Source organism: Mirounga leonina, unplaced genomic scaffold (assembly GCF_011800145.1).
Source record: "Mirounga leonina isolate KUSES-001 unplaced genomic scaffold, KU_Mleo_1.0 Mir_125, whole genome shotgun sequence".
Taxonomy (NCBI): domain Eukaryota; kingdom Metazoa; phylum Chordata; class Mammalia; order Carnivora; family Phocidae; genus Mirounga; species Mirounga leonina.
In genome coordinates, this window is record NW_023270305.1 from 45200043 (window position 1) to 45219396 (window position 19354).

Genomic DNA, 19354 nt, shown 5'->3' on the forward strand with positions numbered 1-19354 from the left:
TAGAGGAGTGGGCTGGTTTGAGAAAGGCAACCAAGCTCGTGTACCGTCCATATCCTGTTTGGACCATCCCCAATATGGCAGGGATGGTCCGCAGCACCAGAGGTTGCCAGAGGAAGCCTGGAACCAGGACATAGCGTTTTGCAATTGAGAGCTTTCCTTGTATCTCCAGAGCCATTTCCCAAATATGATGGGCATAGTGAGTGGAGGGTTGAACGAGACTTGGGGAAGTATAGACTACTCCTTCAGGAAGTTATGAAGAGACTGAGGGAAGCCAGGCAGTCACCAGAGGGAATCCTGGAGTTGAGGAAGGGGAATGAAGGGCTGGAGACCCTGGAGCCCACTTACAGGCAGACAGGAAGGTGCTGTCAGAGAGGGAGAGATGGAAGATGGATGATGGGTGGAGGGGTCCTGGGCATCCGAGGCCTCAGGATCAATACACGATGTGGAAGAGTCAGCTTTGAAAAGGAGGAAGCATGTTTCCTCAGTTGAGGAGGAAAGGATGGGTGGGTGATGAAACAGGGACTTTGTGGAGAGCAAGGGGCATCGGCACCTGCCCTGCCCCGGTGCTTTGATTTTTTTACTGACAGAGGAGGCAGACCTCCAGCTGAAAGTAAAGGGGGAAGGGCTGGGGAGGAAGGTTAGTAAACACTGTTGTCAGGAGAGACACCAGAAACCTCTGGAGAGAAATGAAAGGAGAGGTAGCAGCCAGGGGGCCTTTTCCATGTTCTGTGGTCCCTGATCTCTTCACCGTGTGGGCACCCTTTATGCATTTGCCCATACCTTCCCTTCTGACAGGGCTTCTGCCACAGCAGCCTGCAGTGGTGCCCTGTACTTGTGAGGGCTCTGTCCTTTGTGGGGCAATTACTTGTCTTTCAGAATTTCTCCTCCTTCCCCACTCTCTTCCAACATGGTATCTGCGTGCAGAGCGAAGCACATGAGTCCTCCTCAGTTTGCTTCCTGGCTCTGGTTGACCTTAGGAAGCAGCCTCCTCCTCTCAGATCTATGGACATCTGTCTGCAATTCACTCAGCTCACCAGGGCACAACTCTGGCCCGGTCTGGAATTCCAGATGCAGGGCCTACCTCCCTCTTACCTTCTGGAACTCTCTTTTGAAAGGGAGAATCTGATTGGCTCAGCCTAGCCAGTGGGTTGGTTTCTCTCGGGCAAGGTCTCCACTCATGTTTCCATCAGCTCTGGCCCACCTGTGGGGTCAAGTGTTACAAACATGGGCCCACAGACTCACCCTTCAGCAGAAATTGTGGCTGGTGTATGAGCAAGTTTATATAAGAGGCTCTTAATGAGATTAACACCCTCAAAAGAATTTGCGTATCAGGCTTTGGATTGATGTGAATGTAATTGTTTCAGGAAAATTCCTTTGGTTATTTCTCTGGGATGCTGAAATCTCCCTAAGGGATAGCAAGGAAGTAGCTAATGGCTCCCCAAAGATACTGCACCATGAGGTGGAACTCCTTAAGAGAAAATAAGTGAGTTTTCTCATCCTTCCTATTTTCTTTATGACTCCAGCAGACAGATCTGACTGGTGGGGATGTGTATTCAGTGGAGGAGGTGGTGGAAATTAAACCTGTGAGTGTTCACCACCGATGCCTGGCCAGAGCTCCAGTTCCCATAGACAGAGAAAGCTCAAGATTACAGGCCTGTCTGGGCCTCACAGCTCAGAGAAGAGGCTCCAATCTACTCTTTCTGAAATAGTGGTGAGGTTTGGAAAGAGGTTGGGATTTGGAGTTGGAGGGTCTCATCTGAGTCCTCACACTGCACCATAATTTCAGGTGAATTTTTATCTCGCTGAGATGGTAATTTTCAAGAGACAGCATCTCCGGATGGATAATACATTGGGTTAAATTCCCACTAAGGTGTGGATTGACAGATTACTCAAACTTTCCCTTGGAGCCAGTTTTGACTCTAAGGACAGTATTGAGCTTTGAAGAACAGGAGTGATAGAAGTACCACGAGAGGAAGACGTCAGTAAGGCTAAAGGCCAGGAGTTCTGTGAAGGAGATTTCTACACAGTTAGTCTGGGGCTGATTGTTCTCAAGCCTGGGCGCATTGGTGTGGTGCCCACTGGGCTTTAAACATTCGTGTCCATGTAGCAGAAAACCATCACTGGGAATGTTGGTAAGGGGTTTGTCTCTGTAATGGACTTCAAAACCTGGGGTCTGTTTTTCTTGACCTTCCTTTCCTGAGATACTTGCTGACTTTCCTCTTGACTTCCCACACCAATCCTGTTTGAAAGTGATCATTTAGAACACGGTCAGAGTACTTCGCTATGACCCTTTAGCCTGCTGACCCCTGAAGGTATGTGTTCCCTCCACAAAGAGCCAAGATCCCTGGTTTATTGCTATTTTTCTTTAAAAAATAAAAACACAAACTTGAGGAGCCCCTTTCCCAAAGCAACAATAACAAAAACAACAGCAACAACAAAGAGACCTGCCGGGTTTGTTTCTTAAGACAACAGTACTTCAGCAAGTGTCACATGCTCTGCGTTTCTTTTGTAAAAGATTCCTGACTTAATGTCTCCCCAAGGACTTTGTGAGGATGATCTCACCCTCTGAAACTGGCAGAGAAGAAGCATTCCGATTTCGTTCCAGCACAAGAACAGAAAGGTGGTTGTTAAGCAGAAATTGTCCAGTCAGTAATCAGACAAGCCCAGCCCCTTCTTCCCAAAAAGATTCTGGCCAAATTCTGGAGATACTTTTTGCAGGTAGGATCTATCCTAGATCCCAGTGTCATCCGCTTCTGGTCTCTATAAGAGTAAAACCTCTTATAGGTTTTACTAACCAAGCCTGGTTGGTTTCTGGGCCTCTGTGAAGGAAAAGGGGACCCAGGAGGAGTGGGCTAATGTGGAATCCTTCCTACTACATAGAAATATGGGATAAAACAAAAACCAAATGAGTTCAGTTGCTGGAAATGAAGAGGGAATGGAAAAACATAGCCGGAAGTGGTGAGTGGTGCTGCAGAGATCCAGGGGTGTGGGTGTGTCTGTCTTTGCTCTTATTAGGCTGGGGTAGGACCCATGCAGAGATGAGAGTTAAGGCCTTGGGCCTGTGCCATGGAGAGGCCTGAACAAGAAAGCAAAAAGGGTGGGGCAACTGCAGGGCTGACCTCTCCATGAGAGGAGGACTAGGAAAAAAAAATCCATCCATTGAATCAGGAAGATGTCAGGAAAGTTTGCCTCTGCCTGGGTTCTGAGTAGAAAAAATAAAAGCCTTTTGAGAAAAAATGAAATCCCAACATTATGCTTTGAGAGGTTCTGGAGACTGAATGTATCCTGCCTATGAGTTGTGGATATCCTAAATTAAGAAATGCACTAAAAATTATGTTACTGCTAGGATACATTGCAGAAGCAGTTGGAAAATCACTCTCATCATAGGAGAGCTTGATTTAGCTCAGTTGAAGATGAGCTTTCAGTAAAAAATGGTAAAATACATGTTGAAAGATCCACTATAAACAAGAACTTAGACACACAACAAGCAGGAGGATCAGCAACTCCAAACTTGAGATCATAGAAATACAATCTGAAAGAGACCATTGATATAAGGATGTTTAAACGATTAAAGAGATAAAAGGAAAATGTACAAGTCACAAAGAAAGAATAACACTAATGAGAAAGAATGGGCATAACGCTGATAATAAAACATATTTGAATTCATGTTCAGTTTAAGAATAAGTAGACTGGGGCCCTTGGGTGGCTCAGTTGGTTAAGCGTCTGCCTTTGGCTCCTGTCATGATCTCGGTGTTCTGGGATCGAGCCTCGTGTTGAGCCTTGCGTCGGGTTCCATGCTCATCGAGGAGTCTGCTTGTCCTTCTCCTTCTCCCTCTGCTCCTCCCCACAATTCCCCCATCCCCTCCCCCCACTCATGCTTTCTCTCTCTCTCTCTCTCAAAAAAAAAAATTAGGCTTAAACTGAGGAAAATAGGTTGCCACCAGTCAACCAACAAAACAATAAAAACCCAACAACATCCTCTGAAACTCCACTCCCCCCACCACCAAAAGAACAAAACCAAAAAGTACAAAAAAAGTCCAAAAGCCAGAACTTGGAAAGAGAAAATGGGAGGCACACATCTTGTCCTGGCATATTTCAACCCACTGAAGCTTAGCATGGTTTATGTACTCTTGTAAAATATGCTAGCTAGCATCAGGATTATCATGAGAATAGGAATGTAGACACTAAGCTTGATTGCCTAGGACACCAAAATAATCTTTCTGTTTTAAAGACATGATACTAGAAAGAATCGGAAATGCTGGACCAGCAGGGTTCCTGTGAGCAGCCCCATAAGAGCAAACAGTGGGAGAGAGTGAATGAAGAATCTGAGTGGAGTCATGAGATGGAAAAAAGTTATTTATTTATTTATTTAAATTTTAATTTTTTTTAGTGTGTTTTTTAAAAATTGTACAATTGTTCAAGTCAAGCATACATAGTAGAGAACTTGGTACTGGACATGCCTGATAATCAGCCACCATCAGTATATGAATCGTTGTTAGCTTTGCCTCCTCCACCTGCTCATGTTCCACCACAGTATTGCTAGAGACAGTAGAGTCCACTCTCTTGTTAGTACCCTGAGCTTGGTTGGGATTATTTCAGTTGTAGAAAAAAGCCAAAAGTGGGGGAGGAAAAAAAAAACCTGTTACTATTTGAGATGATATGATGGCCAACATGGATGATCCATGAGAATCTATAGGCAAAATATTAGAAATAATGAGAATTAAAAAAGGTTGGCTGGGAACAAGATTTATATACAAAATCATCAGTAACAAAATCTAGAAAATTTAATTAAAAATACTATTTACAATAACAGCAGCAACAACAAAAAACTGTGAACCCATATAAATAAATATAATAAGAGTGTGCAAAACTGTTATGGAAAAATCAAAACAATTTATTGAAAGACATAAAATAAGACCAAAGTAGTTGGAGACAAAGTACCATATTCATGGATAGAAAGACTTGGTAGCATAAAAGATGTCAGTTTTTTGTCTAAATTAAAGTTAATTCAATTCCAATGAAAATTCCTAAGAGAGTTTTTCATAGAACTTGACAAAATAGGTCTAAAAATTCAAACAAAAGCGGGAAGTCCAAAAATATCCAAAAAATCTTAAATCATGATGATAATAAGAGGTTTGCCCTACCAAATTAAAAAAAAAATTATACAAAGCTATATAGTAATTTAAACGTGTGATACTGGCATAAAGGTAGAGAAATCTACAATGAAACAGAATAGAGAGTGTAGAAACAGACTCATGTATATTAGGAATTTGGCTTATGTCTGATAGCATTACAGAACATCAGGGAAAGAATGGACTATTTAATAAATTGATTTTGGACAATAAACTATGAAAACAGATTAAATGGGATTTCTACCTCACCACACAGACAAACACACACTTCTAGCTGGATTAAAATATAAATGTAGAATTTGAAACTTTAAGATTTTAATAAGAAAATATAGAAAACATCTTTATAACTTCAGGGTTTGGAAACTTAATAAACAAGACAAAATAGAAAAAAGTAAAAGGGAAAAGATTGATAAATTTGATTGCATGAAAATGAGAGAAATTCGCAACAAATATAGCTAATAAAGAATGTGCAGAATATACAAAAAGTCTTGAAAATGAATAATAAGGATACAGGCAATAAAACTGGAAATTTATAGAAAGGAAAATTGAGTGGATGATGATAACATGAAAGGAATCTTACTTAGTTAGTAATGAGGTGAATGCAAAATAAAATAAATAATTTCACATCATCAGATTGACAAAAATGCAAAGTCTGATAACACTATGTGGTGGTTAAGATGTGGAAAAATAGGAACTTTAATAGTGCTGGTGGCAATGTAAATTCATACACCAATTTCTAGGAAAACTTTACAGTATCTATTATAGTTAAAGAGATGTAAGTCTTTGACTTAAGTAATTTCACTTCCATTTATGTATTCTAGAGAAACTTTGGTGTTTATATGTCAGGCAGTCCACTGCAGGCCACTTTGGAATAGTGAAAATAGAGAATCAATCTAATCATCCAAAAGTAGAATAAGGTTTTGAGGGCTGCCTGGCTGACTCAGTTGGTAGAACATGTAACTTTTGCTCTTGGGGTTATGAGTTCAAGCCCCAAATTGGGCATAGAGTTTACTTAGGTAAAAATGAATCAACTGGATGTCCTATGTCAAAATGGTTCTAACTCTCAAAAAATATTAGAATGAAAATATAAGGTCTAAGATGCTATTACAATGACATCCTAATTATTTTTTCAAATTGTTGGTTATAACCCATCCATAAGTTGTGAAATCCGTTTAGTAGGTCACTGCCAGCATTACAAAATAAAATTAGAATAGAAAGAAAATATCAGAATGTGCTAGAAGTAGCTGAACAGGAAGTATTTCCATGACCGTGTTGTTTTAGATTATGTGCACATGCACACATACAGATATATATGGATACATATACACATGTGTACGTGTGCATGTGTATCAAAATGCAAAACACATTTCTTACACTGAGTGTGGTAGAAAAGTCCAAAAGCCACTGTTTTAGATACATTAAAGTGCAAAACAATATTATATGTTTACAGATCCCATAGTATGCATGGGGGTGACAAATACCAGTGTTAGGATAGTGGTTACCACTGGAATGGGAGGGAAGAGGGAGACATAGGGTCTGGGTGTGAAGATTTTGCTCCATCTACATTGATGCAAGTTTCATTCATGTTGTTGCAAATGGCAGGATTTCCTTCTTTCTTATTCTTTACTGAATAATATTCCATGTATATATGTACCACATCTTTTTTATCCATTCATTTGTAGATGGTCATTTAGGTTGTTTCCATATTTTGGCTATCGTGAATAATGCTGCAATAAACAAGGAGTGGAGGTATTTCTTTGAGAGTCTGATTTCATTTCCTTTAGATAGGTACCCAGAGTAGGAATGCTGGATCATATGGTAGTCCTATTTTTAATTTTTTGAGGAACCTCCATATGGTTTTCCATTTATATTTCCACTAACAGTGCACAGAGTTCCCTTTACTCCACATCCTTGGCAACATGTGTTGTTTCTTGTCTTTTGATAATAGCCCCCCACCTTTTTTTTAATGATTTGCCAATCTTTTATCATGCCTTGGAAATTACATTGTATTCCAATAGCAATGGATTAAAACTAATGAAATCATTTACATAGGTTAAAAACTGTTGGTCTACTTCCCCTACTTTATATTCAGTGATGATTACATTCTTTAGCAATCAGGGTTAAGTCAGGGAAACAAAAACTACTCCAGTTATAATTTTTGTTTGTTTTCAATAAACTCTTTGTTTTGGGATACTTTTAGATTTACAGAAAAGTTTCAAAAATAATACAGAGAGTTTATGTTCTATTCCTTTAATGTTAACATCTTATGTAACCCGGGTGTGTTTGTTAAAACTAGCATTGATACAGTACTACTGACTTTTAGAATTCACCAATATATCCACACATGTCCTTTTTCTGTTCCAGAATCCAATGCAGGATACCACATTGCATTTACGATCTTGCTTAGTCTCTTCCGATCTATGACAGTTCCTCTGTCTTGTCATGTCTTTCATGACCTTGACAGTTTAAAAGAGCATCATGGGTCAGATATTTTTTGTAAGATGTCCCTTATTTTAGGTTTGTCTGATGTTTTCTCATTGTTAGCATGTGTTATGGAACTGGGGATGAACACCCTATTTATTTATTTTTTAAAAACGAGACTCAGGACTTTATTTAGATTTGACCAGTTTTTCCAATATTGTCCTCTTTCTATTCCAAGCTCTGACGTAGGGTAACACATTGTATTTAATTGTCATGTCTCTCCACTCTCCTTTAGTTTGTGATAGTTTCTCAGTCTTTACTTGTTTTTCTTTTTTTTTATTATGTTCATTAGCCACCATATAGTACATCATTAGTTTTTGATGTAGTGTTCAATGATTCCATAGTTGCCTATAACACCCAGTGCTCATCACAACACGTGCCCTCCTTAATACCCATCACCTGGCTATCCCATCCCCCCACCCCCTAATAATAGCCCTTCTAACAGGTGTGAGGTGATATTGTGGTTTTGATTTGCATTCCCCCGATGATAAGTGATGTTGAGCATCTTTTCATATACCTCTTGGTCATTTGGATGTGCTCTTTGAAAAAATTGTCTATTCAGTTCCTCTGTCCATTTTTTAATTGGATTTTAATTTGCTGTGAGTTGTATGAGTTCCTTATATGTTTTGGATATTAACTCCTTATCTGATATATAATTTGCAATTTGCAATATATTTTTCTTCCATTCTGTATGTTGCTTTTTCATTTTGTTGATTGCTTCTTTTGCTGCGCAGAAGTGTTGTTTTTTTTTTTTAAAGATTTTATTTATTTTTTGACAGAGAGAGACACAGCGAGAGAGGGAACACAAGCGGAGGGAGTGGGAGAGGGAGAACAGGCTTCCTGCGGAGCGGGGAGCCCAATGCGGGGTTCAGTCCCAGGATCCTGGGATCACGACCTGAGCCGAAGGCAGACGCCTAGCGACTGAGCCACCCAGGCGCCCCATGCTGCGCAGAAGTGTTTTGATGTAGTTCCACTTATTTATTTTTGCTTTTGTTGCTTGAACTTTTGATGTCATAGACAAAAAATTGTTACTAAGACCAACGTCAAGGAGCTCTTCCCTATGTTTTCTTCTAGGAGTTTTATGGTTTCAGGTATTATGTTTAAGTCTTTAGTCCATTTTGAGTTAATTTTTGTGAGTGGTATAAGATAAGGGTCCAATCTCACTTTTCTGCATGTGATTATTCAGTTTTTCCAGCACAATTTAGAGACTATTCTTTCCCCATTGAGTATTCTTGGTTCCCTTGTCAAATATTAGTTGATTGTATATGTTAGGGTTTATTTCTAGGGTTGCAATTCTGCTCCATTGGTCTGAGTGTCTATTTTTAGGCCAGAATCATACTGTTTTGATTCCTATAGCTTTGTAATATAGTTTTGAAATCAGACCCTGTGATGTCTCCAGCCTTATTATTCTTTCTCAAGGTTGCTTTTGCTATTCAGGGTATTGTGTGGTTTCATATGAATTTTAGGATTGTTTTTTCCCTTTCTGTGAAAAATGCTGTTGGAATTTTGACAGGGATTGCATTGAATCTATCTATAGATGACTTTGGGTAGTATAGACATTTTAACAATATTAATTCTTCTGAACCATGAACATAGAATATCTTTTTTTTGAAAATTTTCTTTCTTTTTTTTAAAAAAAGATTTTACTTATTTATTTGAGAGAGAGAGAAAGAGAGTGAGAGAGATATCACGAGCAGGGGGGAGGGGTAGAGGGAGAAGCAGTCTCCCTACTGAGTAGAGCCCGACATGAGGTTCAATCCCAAGACCCTAGGATCATGACCTGAGCTGAAGGCAGACACTTAACTGACTGAGCCACCCAGGCGCCCCATAGAATATCTTTATATGTATTGGTGGATGACTTTTATTTCTCGTTTCTGTCTAATTTCTCTGGCTAGGACTTTCAGTGCTATGTTGAATATGAGTGGTGTGAGTGGGCACCCTTGTCTTGCTCCTGATCTTAGAGGAAAAGCTTTCAGCCTCTCACTGTTGAGTATGATGTAGGTAGTAGACTTGTCATTTATGGCCTTTGTCATGTTGAGCTATGTTCCTTCTATAGCCAATTTGTTGAGAGTTTTTATCATGAAAGTATGTTATATTTTGACAAATGCTTTTTCTGCATGAATTGAGATGATTATATGCTTTTTATATGATGTATCATATTAATTGATTTGTGTATGTTGAACCATCCTTGCATCCCAAGGATAAATCCCACTTCCTCATGGTGTGTATTCCTTTAGTTGCATATTTGCATTGCATATAAATGTTCTTATTTTCAAGAACCATATTTAAGATAAAATGGCTGTCAGTAATTGAAATGAAATAAGTTAAAGGAAAAATTAGCTATAAATTATTGTATCATTTACTTTTATTTTCCCTATCAGTGTTTATTGCATTGCATCACTTATGATCCATTTTCCTTGCTATTTGTTCCACTGAGTATTGCCCAAAGTTGGTACTCATATCTCCTTAGCTGGGCTGTCCTCCTAGTAAGACCTCCTACTGACTGTTTTTCTTTTTTCCCAGTAAAAACTTACCTGTTCTATGTCTGAATCTTATAACAGAGATCTCACCCAGCTTTCCTGGTTAAAAAAAAATCAATGAAATAAACTTTTCTGGGGCACATGTGTTATAGCGCTACTGGGTTCCCAAAGGCTGCACCGCTGTTAGGCTGGGAACAGGGGCAGTGAGGTTTACATTTAGGGACAAGTGAGAGGTGGTCGTGACTGGGCAGGCTTGGTTAGGGTTTGGAGGTTATGAGCAGTTTACCACCTCCAGCTTCAAATCTAAGTCAAATTCCTCGTCATTTCCGGGTGGCTAGTCCTATCTCTCCATCAAGGCCCTGCAAAAGCGGTCCTCACCCAGGAGATTCACTCCTTCAGTCCTATTTGGGAAGCCCTTCCCTTACACGGCAACATCTTGGGGTCCAGGAAAAGAGATCTTGCTATAAATTCAGATGCCATCAGGCACTGAGGCATTATGACTCTGTTTTTTTTTCCAATGTGGTTCGTTGTGTAGCTAATTCTCATTGGTTATGCTGAGGTGAGGATTCTTTGGGAGTTTGGAAGAAAATATCCTCACATTTTCCATTCCTTTCTTCCCAGAGACAGCTTGCTGGCAGAGTAATGGCCACCTCTCTCGGCAGCCAGAGGAGAAACAGAGCTTAAGGCAGAGGCAAGAACAATGCCTATGTGGCCAGCACCATTCCTTGGTCTTTTTTTCTCCCCCGCTTTTTTTTTTGAAAAATGTAGGAAAATGCAGAACTTAAAAAGGACCTAATCACAAGAGGAGTGGAAACTGCCCTTTGGGGAGAGAAGACTGTGGCTGAGATGTCAGATGCCATGTTCCTCTTTCCTCCTGGGAGATGGATGCTCGCTTCCCACATCACAAGCCCTGGCCTGGGTGTCTGATGGTGGAGGCTGCACATTCAAGTGCTCTGAGGTCTGGTCCTCTGCCTCCTTCTCACCAAAGACAGACTCCCCCAGGCCCCGGCCCCAGGGATCTCTGAGAAGGGCCTCTGTTGTGGTGACAGCCCATCTCCCAGGCGGCGGCCACCCAGCGTGCAGGTGTTGTGCTCCCCAGCCACGGTCCCCAAATCACCACTTGGTGCTGCTTCCTGCTGAAGTCACTTGTGATGCCAGAGGGATAGTCCTCACCTCACAGGGCTTCTGAAGGGCGTTAACACATGCTGCCTCACACAGGATCTCTCACTTTCCATGGTGCTTAAGGAATTGCTGTAAGTTTTGAAGAAAATGATAAAATAAAGACAGTATGTGTACACTACTAAAATAAAAAAGCAGACAATATTCCAGAAAACCAACAATGAAAAGCTCCGATCTCTCAGGGCACCCACCCCAAGCCCTGCCTCCCAGAGGAAGCCACTCATAATTGTGGCTTTCTTTTTTAAATTTAGTTTTTATATTATTTTATTTTATCATGGTTTAATGAGTGAAATAGTCCTACAAGGCTTGTTGTTAAAACAGCAGTACAAGTTTCTTTTTGAGATGATGAAAATGATCTAAAATTAGAATGTGGTGATGATTGCACAACTCTGTAAATACCCTGAAACCCATTGAATTGTGCGCTTTCAATGGAAGAACTTTACGGCATGTTAATTATATCTCAATAAAGCTGTTAAGAAAAGGAAGGACAATAGATACTTCCAACAAAAGCAGTCTCCTGACCGCCCCCCCAACTTTCCCGCTTCACGAGGCAACCACTTTCAATTAGTGTGATCTCTTCCTCCACATTTCTAAACTAATTTGCTTGCAATGGTATTTCTTGATTGTTGGGTTTTAGTCATTTACTATTGACTTCCCGTTAAAAAAAGATGAGGTTTTAACCTTCTTTCATATCACTTACCCTGGCCCCCACTATTCCAAATGCGCACTTCCCATCCCCCATCTTTCTAATACAGTGTTAATTATATTTTGGTTAGTTCAGTATTCTGCGTTTACATTAGTATGAGAATAAACACTCCATTGGCAGCCACTCAGTTGTGTGGCATGGAGGAGGACTTCCAAGGGTTTAACTGATTCTTAGTTTGTCAGCTTCCTATTTTTTCCTCCTCCCTCACTCCCACTTCCCCTACTGGTATGGCGGATTCCCAGATCTTTTGAGGCATCCATCGTGTAAATCGTTTTGAGGCTCTCTCTACATTGTGGTCTTGGAATACAGTTTGTTGTTGTTGTTGTTGTTTTTTGTTTGTTTGTTTGTTTTTAAAGATTTTATTTATTTATTTGTGAGAGAGAGAATGAGAGAGAGCACGAGAGGGAGGAGGGTCAGAGGGAGAAGCAGACTCCCCGCCAAGCAGGGAGCCCGATGCGGGACTCGATCCTGGGACTCCAGGATCATGACCTGAGCCGAAGGCAGTCGCTTAACTGACTGAGCCACCCAGGTGCCCTGTTTTTTGTTTTTTGAGAGGATCTGTGAGTTATTTATCACTCATCCCTCTGCTGTCCAATTTCTGAAATTTTGTCGCTGTTTTCTCATCGTCCATTCTCTTGCATTAAAGTCAAATTTATTGAGATACAATTAATATTCCATACAACTCCCTCATTTAAAGTGTAGAATTCAATGGTTTTATTATATTCACAGAGTTGTGTATCCATCACTTCAACTTATTTTACACTTCAGTTTATTTTTCTTTGTGTGTTTATGCCTTAAAATTTTTTTTTTTTTTTTTTTTTTTTTTTACCATATCTGTAGTTGGGTTTTGGGAGCTAGGAGAGGCTAACATGTGTGTTCAATCTGTCATCTTTCATCAGAGCTTCTACTTAATATCTACTTACCACTTCTTGATATATTAAATTTAGACATTATTTAATGGCTTCTTGCAATAATAGATGAAGCTTGAATTCAGTGATATAGTACTATTTTTAGTTCCTTCATTAACTATCTTTATAACTTTAAAGACTTTGGTCACCTTTTTTTTTCTTGTTCTGTCAATTTTAGACAGCATCTCTTCTCTTTTTTTCTCTTTCTTTTTTTAAAAAAATTTATTTATTTATTGAGAGAGAGAGAGAGAGATAGAGCGCGTGAGCAGGGAGGGCAGAGGAAGGGGCAGAAGCAGAGGGAGAGAGAGAGAATCTTAAGCAGACTCCTCACTGAGTGTGGAGCCTGAGACGGGGCTTAATCTCAAGACCCTGAGATCATAACCTCAAGCCTAAAGTGAGAGCCAGACACTGAACTGACTGAGCCACCCGGGCACCTATTGGCTTCTCTTCTTTTTCATTTACATCTCTCCTTCACTTACATCTCTTTCACTTAAATCTCTTGTCATCTGTAATTTTCCCTCTGCATTTTTTCCCCCTTACATTTCTAAGGCTAATACATTCATAACTATAGCCATTATTAATTTTTTTGCTTTGCCTATATGTTGATCCAAAAGTTAAAAATCCATAATAAAAATTGTTTATATTATAAATATGTACATACTTTTATTACATATTCAACTAGAGGATTGATTACATTTTTTTTTTTTGGCTCAGTTTTAGTTTTTTCCTGGAATTTTCAACTGACTTTCTTTTCTTCTTGTATTGTCTTCCTGAGTTATAAGCTTCAGTTCTTCTAACTAACCGAGAATAGTAGCATATCTATATAATCCACCTTTCTCCTTGATTTTCATTCTCTGAGGGGCCACTGCTATCTTGCTCCAATCTCCTGATTCCTTTCTCACTGTGCTGAATAGCTTTTATCCTGGATCCTTAACCTTCTGGGTTGAATCTCTTGTTTCCAGGATCCTGTGGATCTCTCTTGTTTTAATCTCTCTCTCTCTCTCTTTTTTTTTTTTTTGTTGGAGCACATCCTCAAGTATATTAATAAAAAGGTAATAAAGTTTTCTTTCCTTGAAGGTCTCAAAATATCTTAATTTTATAATTCAGTGATAGTTTGGCAGGGTATATAATTCTATGTTGATTAAATTTTTCTCAGAAATTTGGAGGCTTTGTTCCAATGTTTTCTGGAATCCCACATCTGTGATGTAATTTCTCATACCAGTCTGGTTCTGTTCCCCTGTAGACAATTTTATTTTTCCTTTGTAGAAGCTTTTAGGATTATTCTTTTTATCCTTGGGGGTCTTGAAATTTCATAACATGTATCTTTGTCTCTTTTCCTCCCTTTCCTTTTTTGCAGTGCATTTGGTTGACCCTTCAATCTAAAGATTCTTCAAGGCTGGGATATTGGGGTATCCTTCAACTCTGGGCTATTGAGGTACTATTTTAAAAATAATTCTTCAGCCTTGTTGGCTCAGTCGGTTAGGCAGCTGCCTTCGGCTCAGGTCATGATCTCATGGTCCTGGGATTGAGCCCCGTATTAGGCTCCCTGCTCAGTGGGGAGTCTGCTTCTCTCTCTGCCTCTCCCTCCCACTCGTGCTCTCTCTCTCTCAAATAAATAAATGAAATCTTTAAAAAAATTTAAAAACTAATTCTTCAACTCTGGGATATCGGGGTACTATTTTAAAAATAATTCCACCCCTTCTCTGTTTTCTATACTCTCCCTTTTTTCCCCTGGGACTTCTACAGTTCAGATGGATTGATCCTCTATGTCTTTTGTGTTTTTTTCTTTTATTTAACATTTTCCTTTACTTTTATTCTCTTTGCTAGGAAATTTTCTTAACTTTATTTTCCAATCATTCTGATGATTTTTAAGTTTCTTCTTGGATTATTCCCATTATTCATAGTATCTTGTTACTATTTTATGTGATGTCACAAATCTCACTGAGGATCCTAATTAGAGATCTTCTTGTCCCTGAATTACCCATTTCTTAATGTTTATATTGGTCTTTCTCTTTCACAGTGTAGGTAGGCTTCTCTTAAAAGTCTAGTGAGGTTTTGGTTATATTCAAGGATGAGGCAATAGAAAAAGTACATGTGGGGGAGGAGCTTTTCTCCTCCAAAGCTGGTAGGCTTTGCTTTAAGGAAGGACAATGGACAGGAAGTTGGATCTTACCAAGGAGACTCCAAATGCCCTACTCTGGCCACCCTAGTTTTCCCCAGTTTGGCTACTCTTAAAAGGGAAAACCCCTCTGTTTGGTTTGTCTGGAGTAGAGAGGGGGTGATTAGAGAATGCTGGTCTGCTAGGAGTTCTGCACAAGTTGGGGGACAACTCTTCTGTATACAGACTTTCCATTAATCTCCTTGTTTTCAGCCCTTCATCTTCTTTTCTCCTCCCATTCTCTAACCCCTGGCATTTCTGAGTCAGGAACCTCTCTGGGGCTATTCAGGGCAAGGGTCTCCCTCTTCAGCTGCAGACCTTCCATGAGTCCTGTAGGCTATAGCATCTTCCATCCTGTTTCATCCCTTGCCAGCTCCTTATGTATTGTTTTCTGTCTTTCAGAAATGTATTGAACTCCATTGTCCATTGTAGGGGTGTGACATGATCAGTGTTGTGTTTTAGACACATAACTCTGGAGCCCCTGTTTGGAAGGCCAAAGTCAGAGAAACTGAGAGCAAATTAGGGGATGGTTGTACCATGTATCAGGGAATGGATGATGGCTCCTGAAGTTAGAAGGGAAATGGGGCTGCAATGGAAGAGGTTATTATTTATTCAGAGGCAAAATCAACAGAACTTGGTCACTAACTAGATGTGGCAGTAAGGAGAAGATGGGGTCAGGATTAGGTGGTTGAGCCACTGGTGTTCAAGATATGCATGCTTCGGAGATTGGCGAGAAAGAGGATGTGGCCATGGAGGCGATTGTACCATAGCCAGGTAGTCATGTCCAGGAGTGGTTGGAAGGATGAGATGATCTGGAATGCTCGGGAGACATCTGTGTTGGCTGTACAGAGTTAGGAGTCACTAACTCATTTTCCTCATAAGGAAAATTGAAATCATGGGAATGGATATGAAGAGAACATGTGGTATAAAGAAAGCCAAGGTCAGAGTCTGGGGAAGCATCAGAATTTGTGAGGACCATGCCTAAAAAGTTGGTTGATGAAATCCTTGAGAAGAGGTGGAGGGGTGTGAGGTGGCAGGAGAAGTGAGGAAGATTCCAGTACTGCCTCTGGGCAGCTTTGGTGTGTGGGGTCAGGGCTGTGAGGGAGGTGGCCTCAGGGAAGGGCCAGGTCTCCGAAGGGCAGGGGGAGGAGGCCAGTGGTGAAGCAGGAATGGAGAGAGGTTTTCCCAGAAATGAGGACTCCAGGGGGAACAGAAGAAAGGGAGGATAGCATTCAGAAGTGTTGGGGTGGAGAGAGGCCACTTGACTGAGAGTTCAGTGACCGAGGGCACCACAGCGGGGGGCGGGGGTGGTGGTGAAGGAAGGTTGGGAACCATTCCAAACTGGCCTCTGTTCTCTGAGCTGTTTCCAGCCTCTAGTCTGCTCAGGTGGCTGCCTGTCGCTGCCTTTATAGAGCCGTAGCGTGGACCTGAGTCCCTGAAGTGCTGATGTGTAGAACCACTGTGTACATTTACATCCACATATTTGGCTTCCCCTGACCCCAGGACAGATGTGGAAACAGTAAGTGTGGCCAGCCAAAGTAAGCAGAGAGGCTTACAAATCCAAACCTCCTTTCTGTTTTAACTGGAATGTCGGGACCCAGCTTCATTCCTCCAATCTGTTCCAGTCCAAAGGAAAATGGGCCATCTCTGGTCTCACATTTTGGAGCAGAGCATGACAACAGCATGCCACATGCCTGATTGGCTGGTCTGGACCACCACACATCCCAGTGCCTGGCCACTCCCGAAGAGGCCTCCTTCCAGATTCCATGCAGGTGTCTTGATTGGTTTGAGGGTCTTCTGAACTTCTCACAACAGCCCATCTAGTGGATATTATATTGGTTTTGTTTGCAACTAGAAAAAAAAGGAAACTCAGGATCACACAAATACTAAGTGGGGGAAGTGGAATCTATTAATCTTTTTTTTTTTGTTATGAAATATTTCAGACAAACAGGAACATTCCAAGAATACCATATGATAGCTCTATAAGACTTTAACCTTAAGCCATCCTGGCATCAGATTTTTAGAAGAAAATATACACAAATCCAGTTGAAGCTCTCTGTGTCTCCCTTCCTGATGTTTTTTTCTCCTCCCTCTCTTTAGAGGTAACTACTATTTGAAGTTGATGTTTATTATTACTATGGGAATGTTCATATTTTTATTATATATACTATATAAAAACAATCTGTGGTATTATTTTACATGCTTTCAAGTGTTTCAAGAATGGTATCCAAGTCTGCTCTTTTTTTTTTTTTTTTTTCTGGATTCCATTTGAGTGCATTTAAGATATCCATTGGAGATTGTAAGTGGTTGACTTCAGCTTGCATTGAGCAATCAGCTATTGTCAGCTCTGACGTGCAGGGACCATAAGCTCTGAAGGTTCAGTGTTTCACAATTCCCTTCCAGCCCTGTTAAGTCAGAGTTCTAACTCCTTAGCTCCCTAATTTGGATGTTTAAGTCAATTTCCTTACTTCCTTAGATAATATTACAGGCTTTATTATTGGTAGCTTGTTTTGCTCAAGCATTTCTTGCCAAACCATTAAGTGTAATGAATGAAACATGAATAGTATTTTCCACAGTGCAGAGGTGGGTGTGGAAAGTTGGGGGAAATGTGGATCAACTAAGAAGTTGGAGGACATAGGAGTATCAGAATCTTCTTGACAATGCTTGCAACAGTCTCAAGGCTCTTGTTTTTTTTTTAAATTTTTAAATTAAAAAAATTTTTATTTAAGTCATCTCTACACCCAGCGTGGGGCTCGAACTCACAACCTGAGATCAAGAGTCACATGCTCTTCTGCCTGAGCCAGCTGGGCGCTCCTCAAGGTTCTTTATACTTCCATTTCTTTTCGATGAGTTTCTTCCATCTGGCAGAAAGAACTCTCCTAATATTGAATCCTACGGAAAGTGGAATGTTTGAGTTTTATTGGAGGTTTTTTTCTCATATTTTGTCTGGTATTGTCCATGAGTCAAAGAAAATGAAGTAAAAAAAATCACAGCCATCTTCATTAGTGATGAGCTCTTCAGCTTCTGGAACAGTGATGTACAATGTTTTCTGTAGAATTCCAGAATGTCCAGAATTTTCTGCAATGATGGAAATGTTCTATATCTATGCTGCCCAGTACAGTAGCTAGTAGTCAGTAGTCACATGTGGCCATTCAGCCCTTGAAAAGTGGCTAGTGTGACTGAAGAACTGAATTTTAAATTTTCTTTCATTAAAAAAAAATAATTTAAATTAGAATAGCCTCATGGGTCTAATGGTTACTGTACTAGACAGCAAAATTCTAGAGGATTTAGACCAATATGTGTTGGGAGAGTTTCAACAAGTCTTAATAAATCAAATGAGTTCACATTACATTGCAACTGATTTATTTGCTCTTTCTTTTCTGAAATCTGAAGTTAATACGAGACACTGGATAGTTTGGAAACTATTGTACAGACTATTGTTTCTCCAAGAGCTTCTGTTAATCTGTTGTTCGTAGTCAGGATATCTTTGTGATTTTGTTGCTGTTCATAAGTGCCAGGTATCGGTGGCACATCTGCCTGCAACCCTCACTGTCCCTCGCCTCTTAGCTCATTCAGTCCATGTCGTTCTCCAGCACCACTGATGCTGACTCTGTTCTTAGTCTTCCTCTATTCTGGCATAGCCTGACTCCGGGAGATGGGCAAGACTGGAGACCAGGACCAGACCTACTTCCAGTCTAGGTTCTGGACTCGGTCCAAATCAGCTTTCATTTCTTTAACTTTTATTTTGAAATAATTTTAGGTTTACAAAAATGTTCCAAATAAAACAATGGTGCAAAGAATTCTGGAGTATGTTCTTTACCCAGATTCCCATGTATTCATGTGGTTAATGCTTTACCACTTTTGTTTTATTCTCTCCTCCCCTTCTATATGCCTATATCTACATCTATATCTGTATCTGTATTTATATCTATTATCCATCTCTCTCTCTGTACATCTACATATCTATATAGTTGTGTATATCTCTATCTATCTATCTATCTATCTATCTATCTATCTATCTATCTATCTATCTTTTTTAAAGATTTTATTTATTTATTTGAGAGAGAGAGCAGAATGAAAGAGAGAGAGCACAAGTCGGGGCGTGGAGAGGGGTAGAAGGAGAGGGAGAAGCAGACTCCCCGCCAAACAGGGAGCTCAACATGGGGCTCAATCCCAGGACCCTGGGATCATGACCTGAGCTGAAGGCAGACACTTAACCAACTGAGCCACCCAGATGCCTGCCTATCTATCTATCTATCTATTTATCTATCTATCTATCTATCTATCTATCTATCTATCTATCTATCTAT

General features: G+C 40.2%; 1 protein-coding gene and 1 long non-coding RNA gene across 3 annotated transcripts in view; one reads left to right on the forward strand and one right to left on the reverse strand.

Annotated features, from left to right (window-relative positions):
• Positions 1-4613: 4613 nt before the first annotated feature.
• ANTXR1 (ANTXR cell adhesion molecule 1) overlaps positions 4614-19354 on the reverse strand; it is a 248285-nt gene continuing 233544 nt past the window's right edge. The window contains exon 18 of one of the 2 annotated variants that reach the window (XM_035001390.1): positions 4614-4690. In XM_035001390.1, coding sequence (XP_034857281.1) covers positions 4646-4690 — 45 coding nt within the window. In that variant the 3' untranslated portion in view covers positions 4614-4645. Of the gene's footprint in view, positions 4691-16841; positions 16896-19354 lie in introns of those variants that run through there. The other variant, XM_035001391.1, reaches the window with a different exon arrangement.
• LOC118008025 overlaps positions 10433-19354 on the forward strand; it is a 213313-nt gene continuing 204391 nt past the window's right edge. Inside the window, exon 1 of the long non-coding RNA XR_004678538.1 lies at positions 10433-11346. This is a non-coding gene — a long non-coding RNA (uncharacterized LOC118008025). The remainder of the gene's footprint in view (positions 11347-19354) is intronic.